Raw genomic sequence first — 23,367 nt, 5'->3', positions numbered from 1 at the left:
GAAGGGATGATTGTTATCTGAGAGAACGTTCAAATAAACAGATAAAGTAGCAAGCTTTATAGTGTTTATTGGCCAGTGTTTATCTCACTAGAAAGATAAAAGTGACAAAATGTAGGAGCCACTTGTATTTCTGTCTTCCTGAGCAGAGTCTAGAATCTCTTAGTCAGTCTAAAATGGATTCTAGATTTTGGGATAAGGATAAATCTAGTCACATGGAGTAAAAAATTTTAGTTAAGATATGCGTTCTAAGCATTTGATGTATTTTTTGAAGTATTTTGTAAACCTTCCTGTATTTGAAAAAGCTTTAGCATATGGCCATAACACACTGATCTCATCTGAAAAGCCTTTAAAAATTGTGGTCTGTATTCAGGAATGTATTTGTTCTAAAATGTTTTTTTTTTTTTCATTCTTAGGTAGGCAAAGAAAATAACCAAAAATGACAAGTAAAAGACTTGAGGAGTCCATGGGGGCCGTTCAGATGGGGTTGGTCAAAATGCTGCAAGGATTCCAAAGCAAAGTTTTGCCACCCATGAGTCCAAAGGTGGTTACAGAAGAAGAAGTAAACCGAATGGTAACACATCAGGGAATTTCTATGTAAAATAATTAATGTCAGTTGCTGCCTGGCATTCTTAGAATATCAAACAGAGAAATCCTGACTGATTAATATCAATTCCGTTGTTAGTCTGCTATAGAGCATAAGCATCTTTCAAAGTCTGAGAAGTTTTTAAATTGCATACATATATATTTCAAAGTGCAGGGTTGAATTGCTTAAATTAATTTGTTGGAGTAAGACTATCTTAGTCTATTTTCTGTTCCAATAACAGAATATCAGAAACTGGATGATTTACAAAGAAAAGAGGTTTATTTTAGCTTGTGGCTCTGGAGCCTGGGAAGTCCAAGACTGTAGGTACATTTAGTAAGGGCCTCATGCTACATTTTTACATGCCTGGAGAGTAGAAGAACAAGTGGCCATGTCAGAAGAGAGAAAAAGGGATTCAGACTCCAAGGAAAGCATTAATCTATTCATGAGGGCTCCATATGAATTAAGGGTCCAAAACATGAATTTTAGGGATCATACTCAAATCATAGCACTATATAAACAAACTATTAAAATTTTTTGATTAGTGAGCAGAACCATGTGAAATTGTCATTGTATGGTTCAAAAACAGACAAATGTCAGAACTTCACAGGATTCAACTGAATAATTTATTACTTGGATGTTGGCAAGAGTTATTTTTGTTTATGTATTTACAGAACACAGAGCTTTAAAATAATGACTAAATGGTATCTAGGGAAAATTCATATTCTCCTGTCTTTTAAAATAAAAATATTTGCATCCAAATGATAGCTAATGATTTGTTGAGAACTGAATTATGGCCCACGTGGTAGGGGCAATACTAATAAAAATTCATAGTGCTGAAATAGTATCCACTACGTTTTTAAAGCTAATCTCAACTTGTATTCCAATTAGAAAAATAAAATCAATCATTCTCTTTTGTGGTAGCTATTGGTACATATTTGTAGAAACTCCTGCCTTTTTGCTTTTTGTTCATTGTTTTAATTTAAATCACAATATTGCTGATAGATACCTCTTAACACTCCATTACTCTCATCTGTGTTCCAATCAAAAAGAACTTAAAAAAACAAGTTGAAAGCTGTATTAGAAATGTGTCTTCATTTAAATGGGTTCAATCACAGAAATCATATTTGTTGGAAAAATAAGTATTTTTGATGAGCTTTGACTTTAACCCAAGGCAAAATAAATCAGCTGAATTATGTCCCCCTGAATGTTTCAAAGTCTTGCATATGCTTGAACATTATGTCGCTGTCAATAATTGCAATCTCCTTGCATATAAAGTAAGCCCTGGAACAATGAGGACATTCTAGAACAGCTAAATAATAGTGATTGGTTCTCACTAATCTCTTGATGGGTTAGTTTTACTTAAATAACAGGTTACATTTTTTTCTCACAACTCTGGGAAGTGTTAAAGCATTTTGTGTTCTTATTTGGGTATGTGAATGTGACTGGCTGCTGGATCTGATGATTAGCTTAAAGCTCCTTCTAAACAAAATCTAAACCTGCTCTGTGATTTCTAAGAAGTTCAAACTCATTGCTAAGTAGTAGAATCCCACTTCCAAGATCCTTTATGTTTTATATGATTTCCCTTTAACTTGATACAATGTGGAGTTAAACACCCAGAAGCTTTGCTTGCATATTGGATCTCCAGTTGAGAAACAGGAGTATTTCAGACTGCTCAGCTCTGAACCCCCTGAGTGATTCTTTCAAACTTAGAGTTTAATGCTCAGATGCCTCTAGTGAGCACGAATGTGAAGCTCGTTAGACACACTCCTGTGTAATTTCTTAACTTTTTTGTTCTCTAGGGGTCCTTTGTGGGATTCCTTCAAATTATGAGGGAGGGGCAACTATACGTCACTTTAAATTACTGTATAAAGACCTCAGAAGTGCATGGGGACTTCCCTTGTATAATTTAGCTATCTTAAATATTTTATAAGGGAACTTAGTGGTATTCCAGAATTGTCCTGAAAGCTACAAACACAAATTATTCATTACTGGTACTTATGAAGACACTTTTTCACGAATCACTTATGAATCTTTGGCTCTTGTTTGAATCCTAGCTGACACCCTCTGAGTTCCTAAAGGAGATGTCCCTCACCACGGAGCAGAGGTTGGCGGATACACACATCATGTGCCGGCCACGGGTCATCGAGCTCTTAGATATGGGAGAGACGACCCATCAGAAGGTAGAGAGCTAAGCACAGAGCAGTCACATCCCAGAACCACCACCACCAAATAAGAGCTGTTTCTGGCTAGCTAGTCCTTCGTGGGTCTGCTTGGACACTCCTTTTGTCTCTGTGATCTCTCCATTTGGGTGTGGTGGAAAATTACAACGAACACACAAAAACAGCATTTAAAATCACTTTTAACCAGTCACGCTTCTTTTTAAGCTACTCTGGATGCGATTGTTGACAGAGTAGGAGTAAATCTAAGAATTATATTCAGTCAAGTCTATGAAGTTATCTTAGGGTAACTTCACTCTCCACTGGGATGGGAAAAGGTGGAATTTTTCATTAAAGTAGGCATTTGTTATCATTTCTGGGCTCATTTCCAAGAACAAATGTATCCTTTTGTCTTAAAAATTGATATTTACTGTTTCTATATTCTAGTGTAAATCATTCATTCCAGCTTTAGGAACATGAAGACCGTGTTTCCTACTTTTTAATATCTTAAGTCTGTGCTTCATTTTATTTTTACATGGGTTATGATATGAATCTCCATCAGTTGGGTCCCCCACCATTCCTCAGAGTTTTAGTTACCTCCCACCTGGGAGTGAGTCTGATACCTCTCTGCTCTCGCTGCCACACCATTGCCTCTGTCTAGGATTGGCATAAAATTTGCAGCTCTGAGCATTGCTAGCTTTAATTATTCATTGTATCTTCTCTTCCCTACAAACACTCTCCACTTTGGGGGAGAGGGTATACAGCTTTCCCCAAAGCTCAACCTCTCTAACGGCAATTTCCTCTTTTCTGAAAGTGTAACTAAGGCCAGACATTTTGGTGTATAGTATTAGTGTATGTCTTTTAATGAATTATTACTCCAGATATGAAGAATGAGGAAAATGGATACTTTGTTACATCACCTTCCTTCTTCATTTCCCAATTCACTGGATTATTTTTACATTACATTCTGGAATAATTTCTCCTTAGTATGGTGACTGTCAACCTCTGCTAATTTCTTTAAGAGCTTATGGATGTTGGTTTTGTGTTTGATGGTATTTGCATATTGCCTTTATGTTTAAATACAATATTTAACTGCAGACTTGTTAGTATAAAGTTTTGGGGGTCACAAAATATCCCCTTAATGCTTTGCAGGCATTTTCCATCAGTATCTTCTGCTTTAACTGATACTTTGCAGAAGTCTACAACTCAGCTTGACCCTCTTCCCCATAGTACTTTAATGTTTTAGCCTGTATGCTCAGATTGTTTATTCTTATTTGCTGTTCAGTAATTTTATTAAGCTATAACTAAAAATTTCCTGTGCCACTAGTGTGCCTTTATTTTGTTTCTAGAACGTTTTTCTTGAGTTTTCAAGCGTTTTTTCCTTGTCACTTTTTTTATATAGCAAGATCAATTATGAATATGTTGGGCCTTACTTGTTTGCCCTGCTACATCTTACATTCCTTCTGCAGTCCATTCTGAGCTCGGCCAGTTCAGTAGACCTGAGTTATTTCACAGCACTTGACACAGTTTCCTTTTTTTTTTTTTTCTTGCATCTGACATATCATACTTCTTTTGTTTTTCTCCTTCTTCACTGGTTGTTTCTTACTTTATTTTTGTCAAATCTTGCTTATTTTTATAATCACTAAGTATCGGAGTTCTCATACTTGTTACTTGGACCTTTTTTTTTCCTCTTCTGAATTCACTCCTTAGGTGAAAGGAGCTTTACCTGTATTTTGACAATTAAAACATTTTTTTTACAGTGTTGGAGCTCAAACCCAGGGTTTATACTTGCTAGGCATATCCTCTAAGCTATATCTTCAGTCTGCCTCAGGCTGCATTTTTGGTGATTACTGTCATATTTACGTCTCCTGCTACAGTCTGTCCCTGAACTCTGGATTGTATATTCATCACAATCTATGGTTGGCAGCTCAAACTTAATGTGTTTAGATCTAATTACTGCTTTGTATTCCATTCCTAGAAGCCTGATCTTTTCTCTCTGGTCCCCTTCAGAGTTATCCCTGATTTTTCTCACATTTTATAATCCAACAGCAAGTGTTATAAATTCTGCCTTCAAAAATATATCTTTGATCAAATCACTTCTTATCACCTTCTCCACAACCATTCTAGTTCAGCTGCTATCATGAAGACTACTGATATAGCCTCCCTGTTTCTATCTCTTCCTTCCATTATTAGTATTCCACAAAGTGGTAAGAGTATTTTGAAAAATGTAAGTCAGAGCATGTTGCTTCCATGTTGCTGTCACCTAGTGACTTCCCTTCTTACTATTCTGATAAAAAGATCTAAACTCAATACCCTAGATTCTAGCTCCCCTTTCATCTAGTCCTGCTTCCTTCCCACGCCTCTTCCTTCCCCTGGTGTGTGACTCATTCTCTTCTAACTGTACTTCCCTCTTGCTGCTATTGCCATATCGAAGATAATTCCCATGAATGAAGGGGGGATGGTCGCCTCACAAGATAGATAGCCAAGAGATGGCTTCTTTTCTGAGGAGATGGCACCTAAGCAGAAATGTGAAGCAAGTATGCAAAGATCTGAGAGAAGGACATTCCAGTTAGGCAGACTAGCAAGTGCAAATTCCTAGCAGTGAGTCTGTCACCTGAGGACAGGGGCATTGGTGGCTTTGTTCACTACTCTGTATTCAGGACTAGAGAGGAACTGTCACATATTGGAAACTCAATATTTATTGAATAAAAACATGAATTTTCCTCTCTTCTAACTGTTCACATTTCCCTGCCTTCTTGAATATTTGTTTTGTGCTTTTTGATTTTTTTCTTATTATGTTCTTTGAGTTTATGATAAAATGGCATGGTTATGATTTTCATTGCTTCATGGCAACAAAGAATATCTATTAAATATATATTAGTTGTCACTTTCTTTGTTTTTCTACTTTTTCCTTAAGTATTTTCCCTATATCCTGGCTTGATTTATCATTTCAATTATTATTATTACCCATATTTGAAAGAAGGGAATTCTTTTGGGGCTTGCTATTTTATCAGTTAATGTTGAGTAGTAGCCCAGACCAATGGTTGCCCTGATAAAAAGTCTAGTACCTTCTGGAATTCAAAGTAGAACAGGAAATGAAAGATCTATGTCCAATTTGGTTCTGTTATGCAGTGCGCAAGTGGTGCACACATCCCATTGGTAAACAGTTATTATTGTACTGCTTTATATGGTCAAAATTCATTTAGATTAACCACATTTTTACCCTGTTACTGTTCTTTCCTTTCTCTGTCTCTGAATATCCAAGATAAAGTCATTTCTCTATAAAGAATTCCCTTTAGTGTCTTCTTTAGAAGTTTCTGACAACAGTTTGCAATTTTTATCTCTCTGAAAATGTCTCTATTTGAGCTTCATTCTTTTTCAATTTTTATTAGCATATATTAATTATACAAAGGGGCTTCATTGTGTATTTCCATACATGCATATGATGAAAATCAGCCTCTCTGTTACTCTTCCTTATCCTTCTTCCTCCCTTTTGAACAATTTTAATGGATTTCTTATTCTATTTCCATACATGCATATAAAATACTTTGATCATTGCCTCTATCACTCTCCCCTTTTGCCCTCCACCCCCCCATTGGTTTCTACTCCACCAAACAGTCCCCCTTTTACAAGCATGTCATTCATTTTTTTTGTTGAGAATCTGCATATGAGAGATAACATGCAATATTTGTCTTTCTCAGTCTGACTTATTTCACTTAACATGATGACCTCCAGTTCCACTTTCCCACAAATGACATAATTTTATTCTTCTTTCTAACTGAATAATGTGCTGTTGTGTATATACCACATTTCCTTTTTCCATTCATCAGTTGAATGATCTGTAGTCAGCAGACTACAGATATTATCATATGGTAATTCTATTTTTAGTTTCTTGATGATAGCCATTCTTACTGGAATGAGAGAGAATCTCAATGTTGTTTTGATTTGCATTTCCTTTATGGTGGGAAGTTAAACATTTTTTCTTTATTAGCCATTTATATTTCTTATGAAAAGTGTCTAATTCATTTGTCTATTAATTGGATTGTTTGTTCTTTTGGTGTTTAATTTTTTGAGCTTTTATGTATTCTGGATATTAATCCTTTATCTGATAGATAGCTGGCAAAGATTTTCTCCCATTCTGTAGATAATCTCTTGATTCTGGTAATTGGTTTTTTTTTTGTTGTTGTTCTTTTTGCTGTGCAGAAGTTTTTTAATTTGATGCAATCCCATTTGTCTTTCTTGCTCCTGTTTTCTAAGCAACTAGAGTCCGGTTCAGAAACTCAATACCTATGCATATGTCTTCAAGTGTTTTCCCTATTTGAACTGCATTCGTGAGGGGAATTTTCCAGGGCAGACAATACTATGTCTGCAGAAGTTTTTTTTCAAGATTTGAATGATATTATTACTCTGTATTTTGACTTATATTAATTATGTTGAGAAGTTAACATTTTTTGTTTCTTGGAAGATAAATATTCTCTTTTTTCCTTTTAATGTCTTTTGCACATTTTGGCCTTTGTTTTCAATGGTTTATAATTATGTTCCTAAGTATGTATCTTTTTCAATCCTGCTTACATCTATAAGGCCTCCTGAATCTGTGATTTGACAGTTTCACTAGTTATAGAAAATTCTCTGCTGTTATTTTTATCAGTATTGCTTTTGCCCTATTCATGCCTTCAAGTACTCTAAATACACCTATTTTAGGGCCTTTTGTTATATCATCTATATATCTTGCCTCCCCTTCTGAATTTTCTATCATTTTGATAGGTGTTCTTAGTTTTAAATATTCTTCTCAGTCAGGCATTCTTTCTTCAGTGGTGACCATTCTACTATTAGAGTACATATATTGAATTGCTAATTTCAGTTATCATTTTAAGTTATAAAATTCACATTTGATTCTTTGTTTCCATTTCCAATTTTCTGCCAAAATTCCCAATCTTGTTGTTTTTATTTTCTTGTATAAAGTAAACATGAATCATAACACTGTTTCTACTGACTCTGTTTCTGCTGGTTTTCATTCATGACATCCTACTTCCTCATATTTCTAGCCATTTTGTAATTTTCATTTTTTGTGGTTGAAAAAAATTTTTGATAGCTATAAAATTTCATGATTAGATTAGGCATGATTTGAGCCCCAAATCTATGTTCTCTTCTTCCAGAAAGGACATAGTTGCTATTGCCCAGCCTCTTTAAGTACCAATCCAGAATCACCTCCTTCACTCACAGGCAAGGACTGAGAGTCCATCCTTATTCTATGACACATCCTTTCATGGGTCAATGAGGGTAAAGTTCATGGTCCCTCCCTACCCTTGACAAGCCATGGAATTTCAATCTGTCTCCATAACACTGCTACATGTCCAAACATACACAGATCTCATCTTTTCACTACAGTACAATGGAGGGAAAAGTAGCCCAGATTCCTCTGTTTACTCATCTCTCCATCTCTATGTATCAGTGTGCTCCTGGAGTATGACCAGCAATCATTCACTGTCTTCTTCACTTCAGTTCCTCCCAGCAGATATTTGCTGATACAGCTTTTCCAATTATTTTCATATTGAAATTGGTTCCACCAGTGTAAAGATCAGTTAGAGATCGAATCAACCTGGGTTGTAACACATTTGTACATGAAAGCAATGCTAGGAATCTCTGTATAGCTGTCCTTATCTCAACTAGCAAAAATGCTATGTCTTTCTTATTATTGCGTATTTCTACTCTTCAACGGAACTGGAGAAAAGTGCAGAACAGGTTCTGCCTGGAAGCGGGGGGGAGAGGGTGACGGTGGGGGCAGGAGGGAGAAATGACCCAAACAATGTATGCACATGTGAATAAATGAATAAGAAAATGAAATTGGTTCAACTCAACTCATTCACCATTACTAGAAATGAGTCTTGGGTTAATGATCTTATTAGCCTATTTTCCTTTTTAACTGAGGACTAAAATTTCTACTTTCTTTTGTATTGAACAAATTAGTAACAATAACCTCACTAATCATAACTGTTCATTTTTATTGTAGTTACCTCCTTTTGAGTGTTTCCCATGTTCTTAATTTTAATATCTAATTCTATGTAGTATTTTCTTATTTTCCCCAGTCATTTTTTCCACCATGTAACTATTTGACTAATTGACTCTTTCAACTGCAGTTTTCGGGAATTGACCTGGATCAGGCATTATTCCAGCCCTTTCCATCTGAAATTGTATTCCAGAACTATGCTCCCTGTGAAGTCTATGAAGTTCCACTGGTTTTGAGGAACAATGATAAAGTGAGTATGTTTGCTGGGGTAGGTGGACTTTTCTAGGATATGTGAAAAGGGTTGAGCAAACTGGAATCCTGTACTAAATCCTTTAATTTGACATACTTGGGAAAACAGTATGAAAACATGCCCTTTGACCTGTTTGTTTGTTACTATATGTTCAGTTCCAGTATGGTACCTCCAAAAGAGTGAACTCCCAACATGTCCACTAACTTGTTGAATAAGGATTTTGTCTAATGAATGGCATGGAGTTCTCATGCCTGACCAATTGGGCTAGGCTTTTTTTTTTTTTAAGACAGAACAATTACTATTAATGTTGATGTACTCTGCACTATAGGCACCATTTTTCCAATTCAAGATATAATTGCAAATATTGCATTTATATTTATATTCTGCAGTGTAATTATATTCTATAAATTATACTTCTAAATAAATTCTTTTCTCTTCAAAAACCTGTGAATCACTTTCTCCCCCCTTTTTTTGTCTTCTTCTTTCTACATCAAATAGCCTTCACATTTGTGTGTAGGTAGTTTTGCATGGTTTCTCTCATTGTCTATACCTTCTCTCTTTGTGATTGTAACTAAGGATTTCTTTTTTTTCTGCATCAATAAATTTATTTCAAGTAAGATTTATATGTACACAGCAATTTGTTTTATTTCTACATAAAACCCAGCAATATAGTAGCCACACAACTCAAGATATTTGAAAAACCTCTCAAGTTCAACTAAGAATTTCTTCCCCAGCCTTTTTCTTCAGAGATAAAATAGGGGTTATTTTAAGGAAAGTTATTAAATCCCCGAGGATTTCCTTGGAATATGAAAGAATAATGTGGAAATTCAGCATTAAGCACAGTTAAAAAGTAACTGGGGAGGAAGGCAACTAAGAGATGCTGAACTTCAGGTGAAAAGACAGACTATTTACTGAAATCTAAGAATGTGGACACCAAAAATTTTGAGCTACAGAGAGAGAGAGAGAGAGAGAGAGAGAGAGAGAGAGAGAGAGAGAGAAACCAGTCAAATCTATGCAGGAATCCAAAGCAAACAGGAAGATGTGCAGTTGTATTTGGTATAGTCACTCATTAAAGGAATCAGTGATGCCTTTCAGAGATCAATAGATGATTTAGTGACAGCAGAGTCAGACTCTGGAAAAAATGGTATATTTAGTTCTTTGCTATAATATTGTGAACAAAAGAAGCTCGAGGACTGAGGCTAAAAGGGTAAGCAAATTGATGAAGACTAATCCAAGGTACTTTGGTATGTCCCGAGACAAGAAGAGGAATGCTGCATGGACATTAGGGCTTTTCATGTACTCCCAACCAATTCAGTTTCCACATTGAATTCTCTTTTTCCTTTACTTATTACTCTTTTTAGACTCTTGTTCAGGTATTATCAGGCTATTAAAGACAGAGAGGAGCTAGTCCAAAGGGTACTTTGGCCAGTCCTCCCCAACCCCAAGGAAAAATAATTATCCATGAATGTATAGAGCAAGTCAAGGTAAGGGGCATTGTGTTAAGTTTTGTCTGCCAAAGGGCACTCGGTCCTCATGGATAATGTGTAGCACTTCTTAGCAAGATGCAGCCAGAATGCTAGCCCTATGGAAAGAGTGTCACCATCCAGGAAAGCCCAGCTACCAACAAGCAGACAGCTCTCTTCAGGCTAGGGAGGCTTATTCTCCAGTTAGTTACACCAGGACCATTGAACTAAGTGGCTTCTCTCCTTCCTGTATTCATGTTCTTGAAGGAAAAACAAGGAGGAACTGGGGACAGAGATATGTACCCCATTCATCCATTATTTGCTTCTACTAAGTGGCTGATTTAAACCTCCTCTCCTTCCTGCAGTTGTGTTCTCAAAGGAACCACAGGGAGGAACTGGGGACACACAGAAATGTGCCCCATTCATCCATTATTTGCTTCCTCACTGGCTTGGAGTGCAAAAATCCACAACCTATTTGGTCATTATTTCTTCACCTCTCACATACACATACTGGGTGAGAGTAAGCCAAGAACACTCTATAAACCACAGCATAATTCTAGAGTCAGACTAATCTGGGTTCAGATTCTAGCTCTGCTGTCTCTAGCTGGAGACTTTTGGCAAGTCACTGCTTCTTCAAGTCATGGAGATAGTACCCATTTCTATAGTGTTTTGAATATTAAATGATAATGAATGTGTTCAGCTGTGTGATTGTTGCATCCATCCTAAGCACTAAACCACTATGATTATTAGTATTAATGTTACTTTTGGTTCCCTACCTGGTTTTTAATAGGCAATTATGTTCAAACTAAATGTCCCCTCCCCTGGAAAGCTTGCCTGGTACTATTTGGTATAACACAAATGCCACTCCACATTCTCATAACCAGCAAAGGTAGATTTGCACACAGCTTTTCCTTTTATCCCTGCACTCTGTTGTTAAAGTCTGACTTGGTTCTTTTCTGCATTTCTTTTTCTCTTGCCCATCTAGATTATGGCTATGAGAGGTGGTGGGAGTTCTTCTCTCCTCATCTTTCCTTGAGACTTCAGACCATCCTAATTAGCTTAGTTGTAGTTAACTTTCTTCTGCCCGTTTGAATAATTTAAAAAAACTTTCTCTTTCTTTTGTATCTGTAAACCTCCACTCGTGACTATTCTCCTATTCTTAGGATTGCATTTTCCTCCCTTCCTGCCTGCAACGAGGATTGAACTTAAAGCACCAAGTTTGCTAAGCAAACACTCTACCACTTGAGCCATGCCCCAGCCCTTTTGCTTTTTTTTTTCAGTTTCTTTTTTTAAGATAGAGTCTTTTGCTTTTGTCTGAGCTGCCCTTGGAGCTCCCCCTATCTCCGCCTCCCAAGTAGCTGGGATCATAAGTGTGCACCACCATGCTGGACATGATTGTGTGTCTTTTATTCCTTAGGCTAGCTGAGATAGACAGCTACATAGCTCTTGGGTGAAGACAAGACTTTAAAAGAATGAAACTGTTTGAAGCTGCCTTGAAACTGGCTGGGGGATATTGCTCTGCTTTGTTCTTCCTGCTTCCTGATGGTATTCACTTGGGATGATCCCATAGGGAAGCAGGGCCTTACCTCCTAGCATTGCTTGATGGAACTGGCCCATTTTCTTCATCTGTAGAATGTGTATCTTGAATCTTAAAGGCTACTGGGAGGAATGGAGTGGCACCTCATCCTCTGTGGATGGTCTGTAGAAAGAGCATAGTAAATATGATATCTTCTCCCAGAGCAGTTTTCAAATGTTGGGAAGTAATTCAGCTCCACTATGTGGGTGAGATTTTGGCTGATTAAACAGTTAGTTGTTTTTTTTAAGATGGCCATATTTAAATAGTAAGTTGAACAAAGACTTGCAATAATAATAAAAACAAGTGATAATAATAATGTTAATAAAATTAAAGTTAGAATGTACTGAGGGCTTACTTTGTGTGAGGCACTGGGATAAAGGTAGACACTGTCATCTCTTTACAACTGAGAAAACAAAAGTTCAGACAAGACCACAGTCACAGGTCTGTGAGTAGTGGATGGAGAACTCAGCTACGTGTAACCCCCAAGCTGTGCTCTTTCTTTTGCTTTTTTGTATGCACAGTGTTCACCATCATGTGTTTTTCCTGCAGATTCCGAGGATGGTGAAAATTGTTGAGGAAAGTTCACCTTACTTTAAAGTAATCAGCCCCAAAGACATTGGCCACAAAGTAGCTCCAGGAGTGCCATCCATATTCCGAATCCTCTTCACACCAGAGGAGAACAAGGTAATAGCGGCACCGGCAAGAAATTGATTCAATATGCATCACTTGCATCACTAGCAGTTTGCAATCCAATTTTAAACATTCACAGAAGTGTTGATAGTGGTATTCTGGTATTAATCATGGTTTTGGTAGCACTGGTGTTGGTACTAGTGGATATTGTTGATGGTGGTAGTGCTGTTTGGTGTTAGTTGATATTGATATTGGTAGTATAGTCGATGGTGGTGTTTTTGTCATTGGTAGCAGTTGTATTAGTCTGATTTTGTTACCATAATTAAATACCAAAGGCCAGGCACTTAGAAAGTAAAAAGGTTTATTTGGGTTACAGTGTGGTTGCTGAAACTCCAAGTGGCATAGTTTTAGCTCTGGCAGGCTCCCTGGTGCTTGATTGAGACACCTCAAGGTAAATGGCGTCATGGCGGGAGCCCATGTAAAAAGTAGAGATGCAATGGTGAGACCTGAACCCAGAGCTCAGGGAGAGACACACCATGACCTCCCACTGCACTCTCACTGCCTCCCAACATCACTATACTGAAGACTGAATTCCAGCATATAAACCCTGGGGACAAACCACATCCAAACCATAGCAATAGAGTTAGTGTTTAGTGATGGTGGTGATGGTGAGAGGAATAATGACAGCAGTGACAGAAGAGGGTACTGTACCACTGGGAATGAGCAAAGAATTATCAGACATTGCTGAGGGCTTCCAAGAGCTGTAAGTAGCCATGGTGTAAGAAAGGCTGATCTTGCTAGCCCTGCTCCCCTCATGCCTTAACCCAGCATATTCATATGGAAGTACACAGCTGGAGTGATACCAAAAAGAAAAGGTGCAGTCCAGATGCAACAAGCTGAGACAAAGGATAAACATGATGGCTTCTTGGGACCCTAGTCCCAATCTTTTTTCCCCAGATTCTAACCTGTTTGGGAAAGAGATCCAAGATCCAAATATTGATCACAGTATCAGCACATTCATAGCAAAGAAAATGTACAAGACCTGAGCCAGATGGGGTCTTCTGCTCTCTAATGACTAGTAGATAATTGGCCATTGGTAAAGGCTAACCTACCCTATGGTGCCCCACCACCACCCCCAAAAAAAACCAGACAAACCAAAAACACACAAGCAGAGAAGCTAGAGCTGATTGCAGAGACCTGTCTGGTCTGCTTACCTTCATTTGCACACAGGCAGGCACACAAGGCCTGCATTCAAAAAGAGGCAGCCATTTTTCCTCAGCACCACCAACAGCTGCAGGCAATGGAGCCCATTCCTAGACCCTTCTGGGTCACAGAAGCCCTAGTTTTTACTAGGAGGGAAGGAACAGGTAAGTGGGACTGAGGGTGGAGGCTTCCTCTCCAGCCCTTCTCCAAGAGGACAAAATTGTTGGTCATATTTTCTTCTCTATGAGTCTCAGTGAAGGGCATAACTGAAGGAACAAGGATAGAAAACAAGACTTAAGTAGGTGTAACAAAGGGTCAGGCTGTATGTAATGTTAATCGTATGCATGTTTATCTGTCTGGCACCATTGTATTGGACTCAACAGAGCACAGTGAGTCAGACAGAATGAGCTCTGCTTCTCTACCACTACCACTTATGAGCTGTTGTTAATGTCATTAACAGTACTAATATGCTACTAATGACCACAGACTATAGAATTTCATGTGATCAACCAAGCATGTGCTCACTGTAATGAGTGGTTAAAATTCCATTATAATAATTCTGCTCTTATTGTTTTGCCACCATGCAGTGTCACTATTTTTTTCTGGGGTTATGTTTGTGGAGCTGTAGTTTTGTTTGGGGCACTATTGAAATAAAAGAAAAGATAAATAACTCCAGATGTGAGCCTTTTTGTTATATATTGTCGAATTCTTGTTTTCTTCTGGAGGCACTCTACCTGAATGCTATCTGTGAAGACAACAGTGCCTATTTTCATTCTAGTGTTGATTCCTACCCTGTCATTTTTTGTAGGAGACTGATTTATATGTCTTTTGGTATGGATTGAAATACAAGGCATGCTGGATTTGAGGAGCTGGCTTTTCTTGATTTTTTTTTCTGTGCTAGAGAAAATATATCCTCTATTGGATAAGTGGTGTTATACCTGCAGGTAGTCTCGCTGAAAAAGGGACAAATGAAACTTTCTGAGGAGATGGAATGTATGGTATTATGATAGGAGTGTGGATTTCATCATGACTTCACTTGTCAAAACTATACATTTAATATTTGTACTTTCCAATATATATGCAAATTTTACCTAAAAACTATGTAATAACAGAGAAGGGAGCAGATGGAGGTATAGAGGAAGCCCGAATAACAGAATATTAATAATTGTTGAATTGGGTGGTAGGTACACTGGAATTTGCTATATTATTCTGTTTTCTTTGTATATGTTTTAAAATTTCCATAACCAGAAGCTAAAAGAAAAGAGATTTCATTACTGCTTATACTATTTATCTATCCAGCAGTCCAGAAAATAGTAGTTGAAATGTATTTTAGACCTATTGGTATTTACTTTATAAATATGAAATGCCAATATTCCTGCTGAGATTAATATACTGGGCTATATTTTACTGCTGCTTATCTTACTTCAGCTCTCGTATTTCCTCTTACTGTTCCATTTATTCCACATTGCATATCTCTATATATTAACTAAGCTAAATTCTATTATACTGTTGTTTCTTTTAAATATTTGAAAGTTATCATAGGCTATGTGCCTGTATCAGGAGACAGTGAGTATATTGGTTACCTATGAGAAATCTTAACTATCCAGTTTTGGATACATTAAAATTTTGTGAAGCCAGACACAGTGGTGTGCACCTGTAATTGGAAGACTGAGTCAGGAGGATCTGAAGGTTCCAGGCCAGCCTGGGCTACCTAGTAAGACTCTGTCTCAAACAAACAAACAATGATTTTGTATTGGACTTGGACTCCAAGCTGCAATGTAGTTTTACAGAACTCATTTTTCTAAAGTCAGAATTGGTTTCTCCTTTTTTTGTGGCTTAGACTGATGGTATGTGTTCAGTATTTCCACTGGTCCTCACCTTTGAGAAGCTGACCAGATCATGTACAGAAAGACTCACTAGGGGTAGGCATGCTGTCTTCTGTGCTGTTCCAGAACGCAGCCAAATAGAAACTTGAGCCAGATTTATTTTAGGAAAAAGTCAATCATCTCACTAAGTGTCACTGTTTCTTCAGTTGGCCACATGGATAGCTGAAGTGTGTGGGTATTTTCCCCTCCTTATCCCCTGCTGATCTGAGCCCTCTCCATTCTCATTTACCCTCCTCACATCTGGAGGATGAGATATGTAAATTGCAGCATGCCACAGTTAATAAGCCAGTCCCCTTTCAATTGGATTTCCAGCACCCATGCATATTAGCACTTTGAAGATGATAATGCAAGTTACATCTTCCCCTGTCATCTATTGATCTGGCTTCCTGGGGATGGGACTTACTAAGAAAGGCCAAATACCCAGATAACAGGTGCAGCAAATTCACTTTGGCTTTCCTTATCTCTCCTTACACAGACTCTTTTTTTTAAACCATTGGATATGTTATTAATATGACATATATACTTTTACAGTGCATATATATCATGCACTGTGGAAGGATAATAGTCAATGTTATCATAAAGTAACACTATAAACTTCTGGTGCGTGGCATTTTTCTTGACCTCTTAAATTTGAATCTTTAACATTAAAATGAGTATGAAAAATATTAAACTTTTGTCAGAAAGCAAAACAGATACTTCGTTGGATGTAAGAAATCATCTTTTTATAATAGTGTCATTGTATGGAAGTGGCAGCAATGCTTGGAAAAAGTGCAGTGATGTAGCTTTCTTAGTTGTATTTTGAAGAAATATGGACTGTATTGTCAGGATGGTCTTCCTGACTTGTTATGAAATTTTCAAACTCTGTCCTGAGAAGAATAGAAAATGTTAACATATATTATGCATTCTAGGTGTATAATAACCAAAACTCTGTTGCCAGCATTTTGGATTAAAGTATAGATATCATAAAATCTTTCACAATCCATCATTTGTGTTAGCAAAGATAATGGCAGTAATTTTGGGTTTTTCCTGCCTGGAATTAGCCCTCTCCCAATTCCATCTGGGCCCCTCCTATAGCCCCAGGGCCTTGCACAGTACCTGACACAGAGGGAATGTGCAGTTAATATTTGTTGAGTGAGATGAGTAAAGTAAAAGTTAATCTCAAGAAAATGTAAAAAAGTTTCTTCAATTTGAGAGTGGCCTACAGATGATGAAAGTAGAAGCATATGAAAAGGGCACAAGTAGCGTTTGTGTCCTAAATGTGTTAGAAGTTATTCCTTTCTTTTTATTTCACACCAGGAAAAGGTTCACCCATGCTGTCACAAATGACAGACTTTTTTCCTTCATAAGGTTGCATGGTATTGCATTTGTGTGTGTGTGTGTCACATTTTTTTAATCCATTCATCCGTTGTTGTACTTTGGTTGATTCTATGCCTTAGGTTTTTTTGTTTGTTTGTTTGCTTGCCTGCTTTTTGATGGAACTGGGGTTTGACTCAGGGCTTCACACTTAACCACTTGAGCCATACATTCAGTCCATTTTGCTCTAATTATTTGGAGATGGGGTCTCACAAGCTATTTGCCCATGCTGAACTCAAACTGTGATCCTCCTGATCTCAGCCTCCCAAGTAGTTAGGATTATAGCCATGAACCACTGGTGCCCATCTTACCTTGGTTTTTGTGAATCATGCTTCGATGACTGTTGGAAGGCAGATATCTTTTCAATGTACTGATTTCATTTCCTTTGGATACATACTCAGATGTGTAAGTGATGGATATATGATGTTTCAATTTTTTGAGGAACTTCTATCCTGTTTTCTATAATGTCTGTAATCTGCATTCTTACTAACAGTGTACAAGGGAGAACCAAATTTTTGATTGGATTCATTACCTGAAATGAGAGATTATTACATTTTCTAGCCTGCTCTTCAGCTGTGTATGTCTAAGTGTTAGACAATGAGATATAAGAAGAAGGACTTCCTAGATTTCTACTTTATGATAGCTGGCTCAGCAGGAGGTGCTCCATTTTGTCCTTCTGCCTTCTTCCTACTGGCCTCCAGTTTGGCTATGAGAGGAGCATCCCTGGGATCCCTCTGCCCATGAGGTGATATTGAGAATGGATCCTTGTCCTAGAATGGTAGAAGAATTTGGGTCCCTGATGATACTGTGGGGTCACACTACCAACCTAGCCCTCCTAAATCTGGACTTCCTTATGCAAGAGAAATAAGCTTCTGTCTCCTGTAAACTGCACTTATTTTGTTCTTTTCTCTGTTGTATGTAGCTGAACTGAACCCTGATGAATACTGGGACAAGGGGCTTTGCAATAGTTCAGGCAAACTATGAGGATGATTTGCACTAGTGTAATGTCAGTGATGGAGGAGTTAGAATTTCTTATTGTAGAGCTCTCAGGATATGCTGGACTTCAGAACTAATTGTTTCCTCACTTTCGAGGGGTCAATTTCAAATTGATGAAATTCTATACAATAAAGCTTTTAACTGGCTAAGGATAGGATGATGGGTATAAGAAAGAAAGGAATCTCATTTGATTCTAAGATTTGGGACAGAGATTGGCAAAATGGTGGTGCCATTTTCTGAGATAAGACACAGCAGGTCTACAAAGCTGGGTTGGGGGAAGGTGGAGAGTCAGTAATAAAATGAGAATGTAGAATTAACCATTAGATTTGGTAAAGTGACCTTGGCATGAATACTTTTATGGAATATTGGGTACAGAAGCCTGATTGGGTGAGTTAAAGAGAGAAATGGAAAGTGAGGAGACTGCAAAATTGAGATTTGCTATCAAAGGAAATTGGAGAAATGGGGAAATAACTGGAGGTGGATGTTGGGGGTAAAGGGAAGGTGTTTTTAATAGTTACACTGATGTTATTCAAGCATGATTGTAGGCTGATGTGTGAATGTTCAATAAGGAAAACAGGTGATGCAGGAAAATTGTGGCATAACAGAAAGGTTGATATCTAGCATATAGGAGAGGGTGGGTTCTAGACAGGAACAGGAGTAGAGGCAGTATACCCAAATGCAGATGCAGGTGGAGTGGTGGGCTTAAGGGTACCTTAGCAAGCTAAAATGCTGAAGAGAAAATTAATTACGCCAAGTGGATGATGTAGACATAAACCATGAAGTGAACCATACTATCATTGTATACTAAGCACAAGATAGTCAAAATAAATTTGGAAATCCAGGGCTCTTTTAAAGCCAAAGGTCAGAAGTCATTCTTTTTTAATAGATGGAGAAAAACAGATATCCGTAGGAAGCTGAGATCCAGGTCAAGCCACACAAGAGTCATAGTGGCAGAGGACAAAGCCCAAAACACTTGATTAATCTCATTATAGTAATTGGGACATCAGAACTGAATGTTTTTTCCCTTTTGAGCGGTAAATTTCAGATTGAAAAGATAATTTATAATACAACTTTCAACTGGTTAAAGAAAGGGACACTGAGTATGAAATTCACTGAGTCCTGGTCAGATCTAATTTGCTCTGTTGCCATTCCTCCCTCACATTTCAGAATGGAGAGAAGGCAGAGACAGGATGTGGGCTTGACCCACACTGCTTTGCCCTTGATCACAGAGTCGTTCATTTCAGTAGTCATGCTTTTCCCTTTGCTGAGTCTTTAAAGGAAAGAACCATTGCTACATTTGCACCCTATCATGTGACTAATGTAAAGTCAAGATTCATTCTTTCCACTTCTCAGAAAGTCCTATCTGCCATTTTCATATTGCTGGGTTTTTTAAGTGTGGAGGAGGTGCACGTCAGAAGGAAGGCTATCTGAAGGGCGTTGTTAATAGAATAACATTTTAGGTATAGAGTAATTTGTAGCTAAGTCTCTCATAGCAGAAGGGAAAGAGCTTAGAATAAATATTTTGGCTTTGAATAGTGGTTGACCTGATTGCTGTGAATCTCAAGACAGTGAAGGGAATGCATCAGCTGAAGCAATTGCTTGGCTTGCAGACTGACAGCCTCCCGAGTCACTACCTCTGAATTAATTCTAAGCCACTAGAGCAATATATAATGTCATGTTATATAACCTAATATAGTCATATTAAATGAATAACTTCAGAGATTGGAATGTGTTTTAAAAGAATTGTTTAAAGAACTTTCTTCATATTTTTATGAATGTGTGAATTGATTATGAAAAAGACATAGTTCTTATTAAACTTCGAACCTTCTTCATTTGAGAACTTGAAAAGAGCCTTCTTCATATTTCAATCAGCCTCCTAAACCACTTCCAGCTGCCTTAAATTCCCTGTAGAACAAGGCAGAAGATGTGTGAACATAGAACAAAATAAGACAAACATTTCAGAATGGTCTCTAATCTGGGGCTCAGCAGATTTTTTTTTCTATCAAAGCCCCAATATTAAGTTTGCATGTGTGCAGCTGTTTTCCAGTTTATAATTCCTAACAAAACCTTTGCTGGCTGGGCTTTATCTCCTACAAAAAATGAAAATAGTACTTATCTCTTTAGGATTCTGTTGTAATCAGACTAGATTGTTGCATTGTTGAATTCTGTAGGGTTTCCTAAAATCAGATAACTTGGTGTAATTTGAATTGCCTAATACCTGGAAATTATCATTTCTGAGCCTGGCAGTACCAGAATCAATGGTAAAGTGAAGAGTCCAAAAACTAAACTTTCATAAATTTCACAACCACTCTTTATTGATTTTTATTACTCACTCCATCCTTAGGACTTTTATGTTCTCAGTTCCCTTGCCAGGACCACTCTATTCCTGGATCTCTCCTGGCTGGCTCCTTTGCTGTTCAGGTCTCCATCAGAGGTCACCTCCTCAGGGAGACCTCCTTGGTTGTGCCAACTGAAAGCATCCACTTCTCAAATTATTTCTTAGCCATGTCTTATTTTCCTCAAAGCCTTGTCACTGTCTGAACTTATCTTGTCCTATCTTCTGTTATTACAATCAATTTCAGTATTACCATTATGGCTGTCATACTAACAAGAGTAAACACATGTTGGGTTTTTCCTATATGCCTTACACAAAGCACTGTGGGGTTTTTTTGTTTTTTTTATTATTCATATGTGCATACAAACTTGGGTCATTTCTCCTCCCTGCCCCCACCCCCTCCCTTACCACCCACTCTACCCTCTTCCTCTCCCCCCCTCACCCCCTCAATACCCAGCAGAAACTATTTTGCCCTTATCTCTAATTTTATTGTAGAGAGAGTATAAGCAATAATAGGAAGGAACAAGGGTTTTTGCTGGTTGAGATAAGGATAGCTATACAGGGAGTTGACTCACATTAATTTCCTGTGCATGTGTGTTACCATTTAGGTTAATTCTTTTTGATCTCACCTTTTCTCTAGTTCCTGGTCCCCTTTTCCTATTGGCCTCAGTTGCTTTTAAGGTATCTGCTTTAGTTTCTCTGCGTTAAGGGCAGCAAATGCTAGCTAATTTTTTAGGTGTCTTACCTATCCTCACCCCTCCCTTGTGTGCTCTCGCTTTTATCATGTGCTCAAAGTCCAATCACATTGTTGTGTTTGCCCTTGATCTAATGTCCACATATGAGGGAGAACATAGGATTTTTGGTCTTTTGGGCCAGGCTAACCTCACTCAGAATGATATTCTCCAATTCCATCCATTTACCAGCGAATGGTAACATTTCATTCTTCTTCATGGCTGCATAAAATTCCATTGTGTATAGATACCACATTTTCTTAATCCATTCGTCAGTAGTGGGGCATCTTGGCTGTTTCCATAACTTGGCTATTGTGAATAGTGCCGCAATAAACATGGGTGTGCAGGTGCCTCTGGAGTAACCTGAAGCACTGTGTTTAATACAAAAATTTAATTGTGCCAACTAACATTGGTTAAGTGCTTCCTACTCAAAAAACACTAGTGCTTCCTACAAAAAAAAGTGCTTTAGCTAACTAGTCCAGGTCAGTATTATCTCTTGCCTGGATGACTATGGTGACTTCCTAACTGGTCCTCCTCTTTCCCACCATAGTCTCCTGACTGTCCATTGCTCACATAGCAGCTAGTGCTTTTTCTAAAATAAATCAGGTTGTATCCTGACCAGTGTTCAGCATTATTAATGTTTTTTTCCAACCATCCTGAGGTCTTGCTACTGGCTTACAAGATGCTCCATGACCTGTCCTATCCAGAACCTTGCTCTCCTTCCCTTGCTCCCTTCTGGCCATGGGCTCTGAGGCACACTTCCCCCAGAGAACCATCCACCTACATGGCTTAATTTCTCACCCACTTGGATCTCTGCTGAAATATCACCTCTTCATGATAGCCCTTCCTTACCTCTGACCCCAACCAGGCTTTTTTTCATTCACCACTACCTTACATTGTATTGTGGTTCCTTTAGGAAACATTTGTTGAATATTTAGACCTCATTGTAGCACTGGACATACAGAAGTCCAGTAAGATGGGCAAACTCCCTGTTTACAGGGAACTATTGGAGGAGACATGTAACAAACTCAGTAAGTAGGTAGAATATATATGTTAGAGAGTGCTGGGGAAAACCAAAGTGGAACAAAAAGCTAGAGGGCTACAGGGAAGGAGAGGGGGAATTGATTTTAAAACAGAACAGTCAGGGGAGGCTTCAGTGAGTGGATAGTTATGCCAGTCCTGAAGAAGGGAAAGGTGAGTGCTATGAGTAACTAGAGGAAAGCAAATTCTGGATAGAGGGAACATCCTAGGTGAAGGCTCTGAGGGGAGCATTGTAGCTGCAGAGATGAACAAGGAGGATGGGGCAATGTGGCTAGAGAAAGGACAGGAGGCCAGGCCACGGAGCCCTCATCAGTGTTCTAGCTCTCTCAGCCTGGGTGATTTTAAGCAGAAGTGCAATCTGATCTGACTTGTGTTTTAATTGGATTCCCCTGGCTCTTGGATGGAAAATGGACTTTGAGGGTTGAATGAAGAGTCCCACTAGCCTAGGTAAGATTGCAATGCCTAGGACCAGGGTGGACTTGCAGGAACTGGTCACAGCCTGTATATCTTTTGAAGGCAGTCCTATAGATTTTACTAAGAAATTGAGAAGTAAAACATTCTAGAATGCCTTATTCTGGGATTTCAAACTCAGGCCACGAAGGATTGAGGTACTAGTACTGAGACCTCAAGGTTTGTGGGAATGGTGTTGGGGTAGAGAGAGGGCTAGGAGCAGGATCTCAGCTGACTTGTGAAACCGCTGTGGGTACAAAGGTGGTGCAGTCAGGCCAGAAGAGTGAACTGAGTCTTAGCCCCCATTCCTTACCTTCAGCAGGGCTTCTTAATGCACAATTGTGGGCAGTGGCACTAATCCACTTTGGTTTGAGATGTAATATATTTGCATCCAACAAGATGCCAGCTAGGTAGCTGGACATGAACTTGAAATTTGGGAGCTGGGAGAGAACTGCAGGTGTAAAGGCCATGTCTTGGAGCCTTCTGGTCATTTTACCTTTATTCTTATTTATATGTTTGTTGTATTGTACATTATATATCCTTCATTAATTTGTTCATTGTCTTGTCCATCCTCATGTAAGGGGAAGAGGGCTGTGACCATGTCTGCTTCCTAATCAGTTGTATTCCTAGACTTGGAAGAGGGCCTGACACCTGGTTGAATGAATAACAGATTAGGGATACCACTGTTTCCTACCTGTTCGGTGGTT

The 23,367-nt window shown here is 38.3% G+C and overlaps 1 protein-coding gene across 1 annotated transcript in view; it reads left to right on the top strand.

Moving 5' to 3' along the window:
* Hydin (HYDIN axonemal central pair apparatus protein) overlaps nucleotides 1-23,367 on the top strand; it is a 397,410-nt gene that overhangs the window by 43,910 nt on the left and 330,133 nt on the right. Inside the window, exons 2-5 of the mRNA XM_074055707.1 lie at nucleotides 414-571; nucleotides 2,638-2,763; nucleotides 8,877-8,996; nucleotides 12,585-12,719. Coding sequence (XP_073911808.1) covers nucleotides 437-571; nucleotides 2,638-2,763; nucleotides 8,877-8,996; nucleotides 12,585-12,719 — 516 coding nt within the window. The 5' untranslated portion in view covers nucleotides 414-436. The remainder of the gene's footprint in view (nucleotides 1-413; nucleotides 572-2,637; nucleotides 2,764-8,876; nucleotides 8,997-12,584; nucleotides 12,720-23,367) is intronic.

The sequence above is a fragment of the Castor canadensis genome, chromosome 15 (genome assembly GCF_047511655.1).
Source record: "Castor canadensis chromosome 15, mCasCan1.hap1v2, whole genome shotgun sequence".
Classification (NCBI taxonomy): Eukaryota; Metazoa; Chordata; class Mammalia; order Rodentia; family Castoridae; genus Castor; species Castor canadensis.
This window is presented reverse-complemented; position numbering and strand designations above follow the sequence as displayed.